Here is a 12,493-nt window from a genome sequence, read left to right on the forward strand (position 1 = left end):
CCTGTAACCTGCTCAAAATCTTTAGTTCATCTCTCAGTTTTGATGTCATTGAACATGTCAGTGCCATCAGAATGTCAAGACAGTCAAATGACTTAGTCATGTTGTCAATATAACGGTGTACTTTAGAGGGAGGTTATGATGTAAACTATGGCTAAAGTTTTGATGACAATTATTGTAAATTGTTGACAGACCATGTCATACAATGTAGAAAAAAAATACTGCAAACAGTAACACAAAGAGAAAAAAAAAGAAGGACAATATTCTGTGAACAGTACAAGCGGTGCTGTAGGAATTGGTGTTGTCTTTCTACACCCCCTGTCGTTCCTGTATGTTGGGCCACACATTCTCATCCACATCACAGCAAGTATCATTTCTTGTATGTGGCTGGTGATCATAAGCTTTCCATCTCTAAGCTGAGCAAAATTCCTCAATAGGGTTAAGGAACGCACCTTTTTAGAGAAAGTCACCTGAGAGCAATTTAACAATTCAGGACAGATTTAGAAAAAAAACATATAATGTCGATGTATAGAAATATGTCTGTCACATTATGACTTGATCAACCATTTTGCAGTTAATGACTTATATGATAAACTAATGACTACATGTTTTGAGGAGTAGGACTAATGCACAGTGAACTATATAATACATTTTAATCAACATGAAATAAACAATTGATAATGTAGCAAAGAGCAGGGAATTGTACATAATGATTTGAATACATGTACCAAAGCATTTGGAACTTGTTCAAAGAAGTGAGAAACTGCTTATAAGATGTGCACATGTGACAACAAATAGTTTTGAGAATTTCAATCTGATTTGAGAATTGTACTAAAGTGACTGAGAAAAACTATAATATCTTCAACTTCACTTGTGAGACTGTGTGTCAGTATCTCATTAGCCAGTTGTGACAGTGGACATTAAGTCTGAAGCTAAACAGCTGATGACGTAATGGTTGGATTAGCAAAGGTTGAACCTGTGCTAGTTTCTGTATTCATTCATCACATAATGCACATAATAGAATCAATAAACCACGAAGGCCACGAGGTACTGTTGAATTAAGAATATTAACCCTTAAAATGGAGCCTATAATCTATTAGTGGAACTAGTCATCTGTCATATACAGTACAGTAAATCTGCCTTTTATAAATACTAGTATTTTAATCATAGCATCGGGCATAAATGGTTTAGTGTCAGTTTACTTTCACTACAGGACACTCGGTTTAGGGAGCGAAATATGTGTATAAGAGTTATTTCTTATATATTAACCCTAGATTATACAGTATATATCTTCATTTGTGTGTGTTGAAATCGTGACGAAGGGTGAATCGTGAAAATACGTGAGAAATATTTAACTAAAAAAAATCACTTGTGCGTTTCAGTAGCTGCGATGCTACAGATGCTGTTTGTTAAAAAATGACACTTTTCACAGCCAATTAGTGAAAATGAAAATAGCAAACAAACTTTTCAAAAAAATTCTATTTCAATTTTAAATTTGCATGTGCTTTTTTTTTATTATGAAAATTTTATTTGCACATTTATCATCATCGCCCTTACGGATTTTCTGCACATCTCTTCACATATAAACAGAAAGCGGTGTGCGTCTGTGAAACCATCCACGGTGTTCGACCAAAAGAAGAGACAGCTACTGGTGAAGCATGGTGGTGTATTTCTCACTGCTGCGGAAGTTCATGAAGAGTGTGAATAAAAGCTTTATTGGAGTCAGTGAAGCTATCTGCTCGCTCTCTTATGGTAAAACTCAAAGACCTGTCTCTGAATAATTGCCATTGCACACGTACGGCTTACACAATGTGCACCACAGTCCCAAACTGGTTTAAATTTCCATTGAAGACAATAGACCCTGCTAATTGATTTTAATGGCTCTCTCCGCGACAATGCGCCCCTTATGACTTGGAGAGAGGTCTTTAAGATTATTATTATTAGTATAATTGCCATTACCCCCACACTTTGCGAATGGCAGACAGAGAAAGAATAACTTTGCCCTTAAGCTGAACAAATAATTATTAGAGACAGGAAACAAACAGACGTCTGACACACGCTCACACACACACACACATACACACACACACCAACCCTCCACCTTAGAGCAGACCCCCTCCTAGCGACCCTTATTCCCTCAGCCACCCTCTCCGTGCAGTGTGCCGCTTGTAATTTATGCAAAATTAATTGATACATCTTTTATAATTGATGTGCTGTAAACTTAATGAGTAATTTATGTAATTAGTCAATTAAGGATAATTCCAGCATATGTTCCGTATGCCCAGAAGGTGTGCTTTACAACTAGTTATTTGTCCAGGAGTTGGGTGCAGGCGAAGACTGTGGAAGACTACCTAATTAATTTTGTTATGCAGATCAGCCACGGTGTCTATTTAACAGCCCCCTTTGTGAAAACAGATTTAATATTGATCTTTCCCGGGCGTTTAAGAGGATGCCTTTACCCGCGTTGGCCTCTGAGGGCCGTGGAGTTTCCAAACTCATTTTTCAGCCTCCGGGAAAACAATCATACATAGAGAACAAGACAACGCAAGCACAACGGCTGTCTTCGCTCAGCAGTAAACGCATGCACACGGACGTTTAGTCTGCTTTTAGGGGAGGAACCTGAAAAAGAGATTTTACTCGTATTACATGGTGTCTTTGAAATATGCTTGACACAAGTGACCTTTTGAGTGGGCTTGAAGGACTGAGACATGGCGGAGACTCACTGGCTAATTAATTGACACAGTTTTGAATATTCATACCCAAGACAGCAAGCTTGCCCTTAATTACATTGTTGGACTTCTCTCATAGGAGGCTAAATCACGGAAGGCTTAATTATTGTAATGTATTCGGGGGCCCACCGGGGCACCGGCGAAGACAGGAGCCGTCAAGGACCCAGTCATGACACCTGGCCAGAGGAAAAAAAAACACAGCAGAGAGCGAGGCAGCTTTTGTTGTTCTCCGCTGAGCAGAATTCAGAGCAGGGGATGAAGTTTGTTTACATCCTTGTAGGATTCACCGGAGAGTGTTTGAACAGACAGACAGCCGCCGGACTCCCCTCTCAGCAATTAATCAACAGCAGCGTCTCCCGCTCGCTCGCTCCCTGTGTACGTGTTTGCGTGCGAGCGCGCGCCGGGGTAATTGAGAGCAGAGGAGAAGCGCGCTGATGATTGTGCGCAAAGGAAGACATGATTTATTGTTTGCAAAGTCTGAAAGTGCAGGCGAGCAAATTTAACAAAGAGGTTGTATTTATATATTTTGTTCATTGCAATTTATTTATTTAGGTAAAATCTGCTAAAAGGGCAAATTCACTTACCTTTACACTTTAGCACCAGGCACCGTTGAACGTGCGCGCAGAATTTTTTTAATTTTAGAAATAAGCAATGAAATTGTGAACAAATCAAACTTGAAATCCAACACCAGCAAAATATGCTGTTCAAAGTTGCTTCCCCGCAGAGGTCAAAGGTCAAAGTGTGCTTTACAGGGAAGCAGTTGTGGAACTTTGGGGGATTTAGAACCGTAGCTTCAAACGGAGTTCAGCAGTGACAATTAGAAACTCTGCTCTGTCACTGTGCACTTTACGCAGGACTCTTTGATTGGCAAACAGGAGATTAAAAGCTCAACACGCGTCAAGATCGCACCACCCACACCTCATTTATGCTCCTTTCTTCACCCCATCTCTCCCTCTCGCTCTCTCACACGCGCGCGCGCACAGCCCTCTGCTCTCCCCTGACGCGTCCCTTAAGTGTCTGGATAATAGATAATAGAGTCGACGACCTGCGGGGTTCTCACAAAAACAGCGCTCCTGCCAGCGGACGGACGCACACACGGCGCGCAGACGGCGAGGGGAGCTGACCTCCCACACCCACTGAGCCGCCGCGTTGACGCGGAGAGACCCGGAGGACCGCTCGACTCCTGCGCGCAGAGGCGGACTTTTACGCGCAGCCAAATCCTCCAGCAGAGACCTCGCTCCAGCCGCGGGAGCGTCTCCGGGAGCGGACGCGACTCCAGGGGCCCTTAGGTTACACCGCACTGGTCGATATAACGGGAAAGCTGCTCTTCTGCTAATCTGATGGCTCAGAACTTTGGATCAGAGCCGTCAGCTGGAGACTGAGATGAAGACTCTCCACGCAGCCCCGTAAACTTTATCATTAAAGTACCGTTAACCGCAAGAATTTAAACTTCGAGAAAACAGGAGCCAGTCATGCCCCGTCCTGGGAAGAACTCCTACAGCGACCAGAAGCCCCCGTACTCCTACATATCTCTGACGGCAATGGCCATCCAGAACTCCTCCGACAAGATGCTGCCCCTCAGTGACATTTACAAGTTCATCATGGACAGGTTCCCGTACTACCGGGAGAACACGCAGAGGTGGCAGAACTCCCTACGACACAACCTCTCCTTCAACGACTGCTTCATCAAGATCCCCCGGCGGCCCGACCAGCCGGGAAAGGGCAGCTTCTGGGCGCTGCACCCGGACTGCGGCGACATGTTCGAGAACGGCAGCTTCCTGCGGAGGCGGAAGCGCTTCAAGGTGCTGCGCGCCGAGCACATGGCCTGCAAGAGCTCCCCGATGATGCACTACTTCCACCACCACCACCACCACCACCACCCGGGCGGCAAGCTGGGCCCGGCGTCCGGCCACCACGACCACGCGGCCGGTCCGGCCGGCGCCGCGGGCCGCCTGCCCCACTTCCAGGGCTACGGGGGCATCGCTTGCGCGCAGCCCGGCGGCTTTAAGCACCCGTTCGCCATCGAGAACATTATAGGACGGGACTACAAGGGGGTGATGGCCAGCGGACTCCCCCTCACCTCGGTGATGCACCACCTGGGCTACCCGGTGCCCCCGCAGCTCAGCAGCGTGGTCAACTCCATGTGGCCGCACGTCGGGATGCTGTCGGAGTCCGTGGGCGGCGTGTCGATGCCCTCCTCGTCCGAGTACGCGCCCTTCGCGGTGTCGGCGAAGGGCCTCTACCACGGTGCGAGCGGGCCAACGCTGCCCGCCGTCCCGGTGCCAATAAAGCCCACCCCGTCGCTGGCCCCCGTGCCCGGTCTGACGGGGCTGCAGCCCGCTCCCGCCCAGCTGTGCGCACCGGCGTCGGTGATGGAGAAGAGCGACCTGTTGGAGGGCAAGGGCAACGCTCTGCACCCGGCGCTGCTGCTGTCCTAAGCGCTCCACGCGTGGGTACGTTTTCAAAGTTCCATTTTGAAGACGGACAGCCGCGTTGCGTAACATCTGACTGAACGGGCCCGTCAAGTGCAGCTGTAGAAGAACTGTAAAAAGGTTAGCTCTGTGCAGTGTAATGGATTTTCATTAGACCCATGTTGATTGAAATCATAATTTATTTGCACAATTTGCGAGGGCATTTACCACATACTGTAATGTGGCACTGACAAATACAATCAGACAAGCAGATACGCTAAATCCAAAGAAGGCTTTGATTTAGGAGACAGTCCAAATTATTTACAAATGCAAATTCACAACTCTGTTTTATATAGTTTTTGTGCTATTGTTCTATTTGATGTTAATCTACTGCAGACTTCTCAGCTAAAGACAAATAGGCCTGTGTGGTTTTTATTTGGGCCTGTTGCACTTGTGTTATAGCAGTCCACCGGACGTCTTATGCTTGTATTATAATACTATTTATCTGAAGATATTTATAAAGAACCAAAACTTCCTTTGTGTTGTAGTTTTTTTCACATTTTTAGGTCAATTCACTATTTTACAATTGAACCAGTGAAAAGAAAAACAAGACAAATTTCATCCTGATGTTTTTAAATTACCACACAATTTGTTTATCTGAGGCAAAAACAGAACAATTACAAATATGTACTGACATTTAGGACAGAACTCAACCAGTCTAATATGTTCTATACATAAAATTATAATATTTTGTGTCTATAGTCTACAGAAAGAAATAGTAACAGAGGTCACATAGTCACCAGTTGCTTAAAAAATGCACAATTTATAATAAAGTACATTTCAGAGGCAACAATATGAATTAAAAACCCAGATAAACATATTTTTCAATTTTGTGTTGAGGACAGTTGGTTAAAATCAGGCATCAATAATACAATCTTACTAAATATTGAAGTTTAAACACGCTCAACATATAATTACAAAACAATTCAGCAGGAATGAGGTGTCAATCGTCTACTTTATAATTTACGAGTTCCCCAAGTTCAGCAACATGAGAAATAAATATAATAGTAAAATAAAAAAAAACTTTCCTAACACAAGCTTTGCTTTGACAGCTTTAGTCATGGTTCACATTTGAAACATGCACAATATGATATATGTGATGTCCAGAGGAGGTGCGTGTGATCTCTACAAGATGGATATAAGCGGCCGACAGCCCGGCTCCTGTAGCTGCACAGCTTCAAACGCAGGCAGGAGATGGGATCAAGTTTGCGCCTTTGTCGACCGGTCGAGACGCACCTTTGAAGAGCGGGCGCTCCTCCAGCACAAAGCAGTTCGGCCCACTGAAAGTGACTTATATTCAACCTCCCGTCCCCTGCTTAGCATCCCAAAGGCTGCTACACCTGACACTATTGTCACAGCAGCCTCTGAACAAATAATTGAGATGCACCAGCAGAGGAGAGGTGTGGGAGTGAGGCATTAAAACCAATATGAGTGTCACCGCTAATGAGCAAACTACCACACAGTGCTTGTGTGTTAAACCTCACACTCTCTGTCTTCATTGTTTTTTTTTGTTTTTTTTAGCTGACTTGTTTTGCTTCCTCTGTTTTTCTGTCTTGCGCCAATAGATTTTCAAGTGTTTTCTCTCCACATCTCCACACACGCTTCTCCGCAGGGCGTCTGTAATTCCTAGTTAAAGGGAACTGCGACTTTTATGGCACGATAAAAGTGTCTGTGTGAGAAGTGTGTGTCTATGGCTGTAGGTGGTGTGTGTGTGTGTGTGTGTGTGTGTGTGTGTGTGTGTGTGTGTGCGTGCGTGCGTGCGTGTGTGTGTGTGTGTGTGTGTGTGTGTGTGTGTGTGTTGCTGTAACTCCCCGATCAGCAGGTCTCAGTGACTTTAATAGCTCTCTCTGCATTAGTGTATAATTAAATGCCACTAATTAAGACACAATGAGAGGAGTAATAACGCAGCCATCATTACCCTCCATGATCCTCCGTCTTCTCAACACCAGAGTGCGATGAGGTCTAATGTACACATGTGTTTGTGCACATAGTAAAGGACAGAATGAGGCACACGCAGTTTGTTCTCATGTGGTGGGATGCTGTTGCTGGTGTCAAAACACATAAGAGCATCGGCTGCCTTTTGGTAGACGTCACCAGTGGAACAGCTGTTTAACACTCTCTAGTCCTTACTGATCATATCAGATCCTGTTACCACCAGTGGTTGTGTGTTGCTTTACTGTGTCAACATAATAGTACATAATATGATTGTTATTTTTATGAAACAGATTAACTTGGCTGTGATGCAATGGACCTTTATTTGCAAATACGCGAATCAGGAACAAGTTGTTATCAAACAGCATATCTGATAAAAATCTATATTTCTATAATTGTAGAAATAAATTAAACAATAGACGTTCAGAAACCTGAATGCAATAAGGTCATTTGTTTTTTCCCCATCTATTACAATTAGTGACCAGGTTTAAATAACAATACATAGATTCATTAAAACACAGAATAAAATTTTCTTTAATAAATAATGTAAACATATAAATGTATAAATAGCTAAAAGACTAAATGAGGAAACTAGAAGTATGTTGTACTTTTTATTCTGTTTGGACAAGAAAAACTGTATGAAAGTATGATTTATGGTAAAGCTCAAAGTGTAACAGTGGCTGTTTTTTTTTGGTTGGATCAAGTTTTTCTAGTTCTGATTTTGTTTTGATTTTCCATCCAGATGACTGATGACGATTCATTATATGTTCAGAAGAGCAAGCGGTGCCATGATATTTCATTTACATAACACAAATATACCATTACAGGACGAGCAGAGCATTAATATGAGAAAGCGGGTTTATTCATGGGAACACGGTTGATCATGTGAAATGTGACTTTGAAGTGAATCATAGGATTCTTATGAATGAATAAAACATTTAGGTCATAGGTGTTTTGTCGTCAACCCTCACAGAAGAAATGCCGGGGTGCTGAATAGACAATGACACATTAGTGCTAATTACCTGCACTTTGTAAGGGCCAGGGTGACAAATTCTACATGCATTTGTCCTAATGATCAGCAAGAACGCGTCTTCGTAGCGAGCAGCTTAATTTACCGCCCTGACCTGTCACTTGTCCGTGCGCACACACTCACACACATGAGCAGGAACATGCTTCAATATTGTTCTTTGTTCCACAGTAGCCTTTTATTCAAGGCACTGCTCACGTCACATGACAGAAATGTGTTCACATTTAGTCAGGCCTGTAATTGATGTTTAAGGATTCCATGTTCAACCAAAGCTTGACATATAATTAAAAATAAACAGTAAGTGAAGGGATTTCAGCACCACACAAAGTCAGCTGGTTTCAATAAATCACATGATGACAGATATATATTAGTTTATATATCAGTTTTTAAAGCCATTCGTTTAAATGCATCAAACCAGTGACTGCATAATCATGAGACACTGAAGGAGCGCATTCCTCACTTTAAAAACAAAAAGGAAAGAACAGACAGTGAAAACAAATGGAAGTCTAAACTAAATAAAGCCAGAGTTTAAGATGCACAATGCAATAGCTTTTTCTTCTGTCTCTCATGTGTCACTGATTCCAGGTCAGCTGACAACTCCATAAAATCCAAGTCGCTCAGTGCATCAAGTCTAACACCAACAAATATGAATGTGCATCATGTTATTTCTGTCAGCACAATGCTCTCAACATGTTTAGTCAGAATAATTTAATAATGTTTAGTTAAAACAGGAAATATTATTATTTTATTCTTCATTATTGACAATAAATATATAGCAATGCACTCAGAAGGCTGTAAGTCAATTAAAGGGATTCACACTATATTTTAATAAAGAAGTGTTTCAATGAAATGTGCAATAGGGCTCAGATTTTAGTCTAAGTTTGTATTTTATTTACAGCTATTCTTATAAATTCATTTTAAATTTGAATATAAATTTTAATGTGTCTGGAGATGTTTTCTTTTCTCAGTGTGATGTTCAGGTTAATGCCCAGTTTCATTCTAAAGCTGAACTGTACAGTTGTTTAATTCAAAGACACAGACTCTGGCGCTGAAGTAGAAGTTAGTCATAAGGTTTAACACGTCTGACTGGATTTCTGAAACACGCAGGCGTGTGCTGACCTCAGACCAGCTCCCGCTGAGCAGGTGCGCACACCTGGACAGCAGCGGTGACCCACGGCGAGCGCTGCAGCTGCTCTCAGCTCAGTAATGGTCACCTCGGAGTCTCCAGCGGTGGGACGAGGACACGGACATCAGGCGCGTGTCAGCAGGAGTCAGCGTCAGCCAATGAAAGGGCCGTCTGAGGGGAATTAGAACACTGGCACCGGGCCTGGAGACGGAGAGAAGCTGTCAGGGGACAGAGTCCTAACGACAGGTCGCCGCGGGCCGCTGCTCGTTACTGTAACTCCTTAATGTCACTCTCTGTTTCTGATTGTGTTTCATCGTCTTCCTTCAGTCTCCTCTGATCCTCTCACTCCTCTTTCCCTCCTTTATGCGGTTTCACTCCTCTGTTCTCATTCCCTCTGTGCTGTCTTTCCTTTCTTTCCCCTCAATAATTAAACAATGATTCACTGATCTGGGGTCAGATTTTATCTAGTCTCTATAATGTATTGTCTCGGCTCTGTCCTCCGTGAGGTCTTCTCACATATCTCATGTCATCCTCAATCTGCCATCCATCTTTATTGGGCCAAATTATTACACCTTATTAGCCATTATTACTTTTTACTATAAATTCAAAACGGGTCGCGGGTTCAGCTTTTCTGGCCTCCTTCCCATTCTTTCTCCTCTCTGACTCCTCCGCTTCGCCACTTTCCCTGAGTAGTTGGGACAATGAAGTTCTCCGGCCAAAAAACTTCCTGAGGTTAAGTGCTTTGTGAGACAACGAGTCCCTGCTCAGGTTCATCAGTAGGAGAGATTTAAATGAAATGGAATAAATACCACAATACTTTCTTTATTTTCTTAATTTTAACCACAGTAGAGCACTTATCTCATCAACCTGCATAAACCTTAGGTATTTAGGAGAATTTAAATGGCAAATTTAGCAGCAAAGCCTGAAACTGATTTATCCTTTTGCCTCAAAGACAAAGTCATCGCTAACAGAAGCTTGTTTGATTGATCTCGGCTCATCAGACACCAGACGCTTTTCTGCCACACTGAGCAACTCGACTGAATCAGCAAGAAGACTGACGAGTCATTCTTCTTATGGAGCGACTTGGAGCGAGGCGCTCCCTTCAAAACAAAGCTGAAGTTTCCATTGTGCGCTCGCTGTGATGAAGGGGGGCTAAAAGGTCATTTGTCGCTGGGGGTGAGAGGGATGACGTTACAGGCTTTAGAGAGGAATACAATACATGCAGCAGTACTGCATGTACAGATACGCAAAGAACACAACTGTTGCCGTAAAGTGGTTGGTTTCATAACATAAGTAAATCTAAATAATAGCAGCAGTTTGGTTGATGAGGTAACGTTTATGCATTCCACAAGATGGATTAATATTGTAAAAATCTCCAAAAGAGAAAAGGTTTTAACATCCACCTTCACAGGGCATTTGGCAACAATACACTGTTCTCTCGTTAGCGCTAATTGCTGCTGTGACAGTGGTTAAAGGCAAGGTCCTCCTCTGACTCCCAGTCATTTATCTCGGCATTACTGAGAGCACTCTGGATTTTTATTAGCGTAATAAAGTTGATCTTCACCAGCACAAAAAGCCTGCTGACCCCTGGGTGCTCCAGAGGCCCCGGACGCCTCCTCAATGTATTCATCTTCACAGTCGCCTTCACACACACACACACACACACACACACACACACACACACACACACACACACACACACACACACACACACACACACACAGAACCTCACTTATACATGTGCTTCATTAAAATTATCCTCTCTTATTGTTCCAATTAAACATTAAGTGAGTGAAAAACAGTGAAAAAAAACGATTTTTGTAGGGGTGCATGAAACATATTTACCTGCTTTTGTGCAGTAACATATACATATACATATACATATACATATACATATACATATACATATACATATACATATACATATACATATACAAACTTCTGAACATCACCGACCTGCTACATTATTCCAAGCGGCACAGCAAAGACCCAAATCATGATTCTCACTGTTACAGTAAATGTGTTGTGCATTTTATCACCATCCATCGTGATGGATGTTGTTCTCCAGCATTTCCCTCAGGCCTGCGCGAGATCCTCCCACTAGTGTAGAGGTGTTCTCTGGCAAACAGGTGCGCAGTGATGTTACTGGAGAGCAGAGGCGTCAGCCATGTGCTGCAATCGGTGCAATGACAGACCCATCAATCCAAAGACAGTGTTTAAGGGAGAAAAGCCACACTACAACCACGTCTGCTATTATAAACATTTATCCAGATGAAAAAAAAATCTTTATGCAGCACTTTGTACTGACACCGCAGACAGAGTTGGGTTATAGGACAGGCTCTCATTAACTGGACACCTTAAACAGATTAAATCAATGTCATTATCTTAAAGAACCCACATATTGACTTGCATATATTTTCTGAATAATGATATATTAAGACAAGTTACAGTCAAGGCAAATAAATGAAATAAATGAAAACGCTGTCCATCTGTCTAAATCTAAACTGATCCTTTTACGCCCTCTAGTGGTGAAACAAGGCACATGGCGCAGAGCTTTGCTCAGTCCAGGTCAGTGTGTGCAGAGTATTGACTGACAATGTTCGACAACATAACGTTGGATGACGGAGGTTCTTAAAGACAAGTCACTGTACAAAAGGTGAATATGAATATGATCTCTACTATTACCACTTACTTCTCTAAACGCCAGTTCCGGAATACGACTGGGACAAAGGTACTGACTCGGAGCCTCCTGAGTCTGACTCACCAGTTTAAAGGTCAGTGGCCCTTTGAGGCGGTAGGAGCTGCAGGAACAGGGTGCTCATCTCTTTGAATCACCTTTTAAAGAGAGGTCATCTCTCTGAAGCAGATTATGCCAGATGTTGCCATGACAACCCCAACACACACTTCAATGCTTTGTTTCACTTTAATCCGATGTTCCTACGATTATCTATCAATAGTCTTGAGTTAATATGAAAGTGAAAACACTGTTTTTAATAAATATTGATGCACATTTTACTTCCAGCTTCACTAACGTCACAATTCTGTGCAGGAATGCACCAGTTGCTGCCCACTCGGTCTCCAGCAGACTAGTGCGTGTTCTTCTTGTGCTTATGTAAGTGGTCAATATGTTTTCGGAGGTGAAAGCAGGGCGTTCACGCTGGGCTGGTTTCACTGGTCCCAGGAGATGAGTGATGCGGAGCCTCGCAGCCGC

The 12,493-nt window shown here is 43.0% G+C and overlaps 1 protein-coding gene across 1 annotated transcript; it reads left to right on the plus strand.

Moving 5' to 3' along the window:
• Positions 1–3,649: 3,649 nt before the first annotated feature.
• foxb2 (forkhead box B2) lies at positions 3,650–5,672 on the plus strand. Its single transcript, XM_029162538.3, has one exon. It carries the CDS (start codon positions 4,199–4,201, stop codon positions 5,162–5,164), a length of 966 nt encoding a protein of 321 aa, XP_029018371.1. The 5' UTR covers positions 3,650–4,198; the 3' UTR covers positions 5,165–5,672.
• Positions 5,673–12,493: the final 6,821 nt, after the last annotated feature.

This window comes from Betta splendens, chromosome 9, assembly GCF_900634795.4.
Source record: "Betta splendens chromosome 9, fBetSpl5.4, whole genome shotgun sequence".
Taxonomy (NCBI): domain Eukaryota; kingdom Metazoa; phylum Chordata; class Actinopteri; order Anabantiformes; family Osphronemidae; genus Betta; species Betta splendens.

Coding starts and splice junctions, on each gene's coding strand:
- foxb2 (XM_029162538.3), top strand. CDS start 4,199: ATGCCCCGTCCTGGGAAGAACTCCTACAGCGACCAGAAGCCCCCGTAC.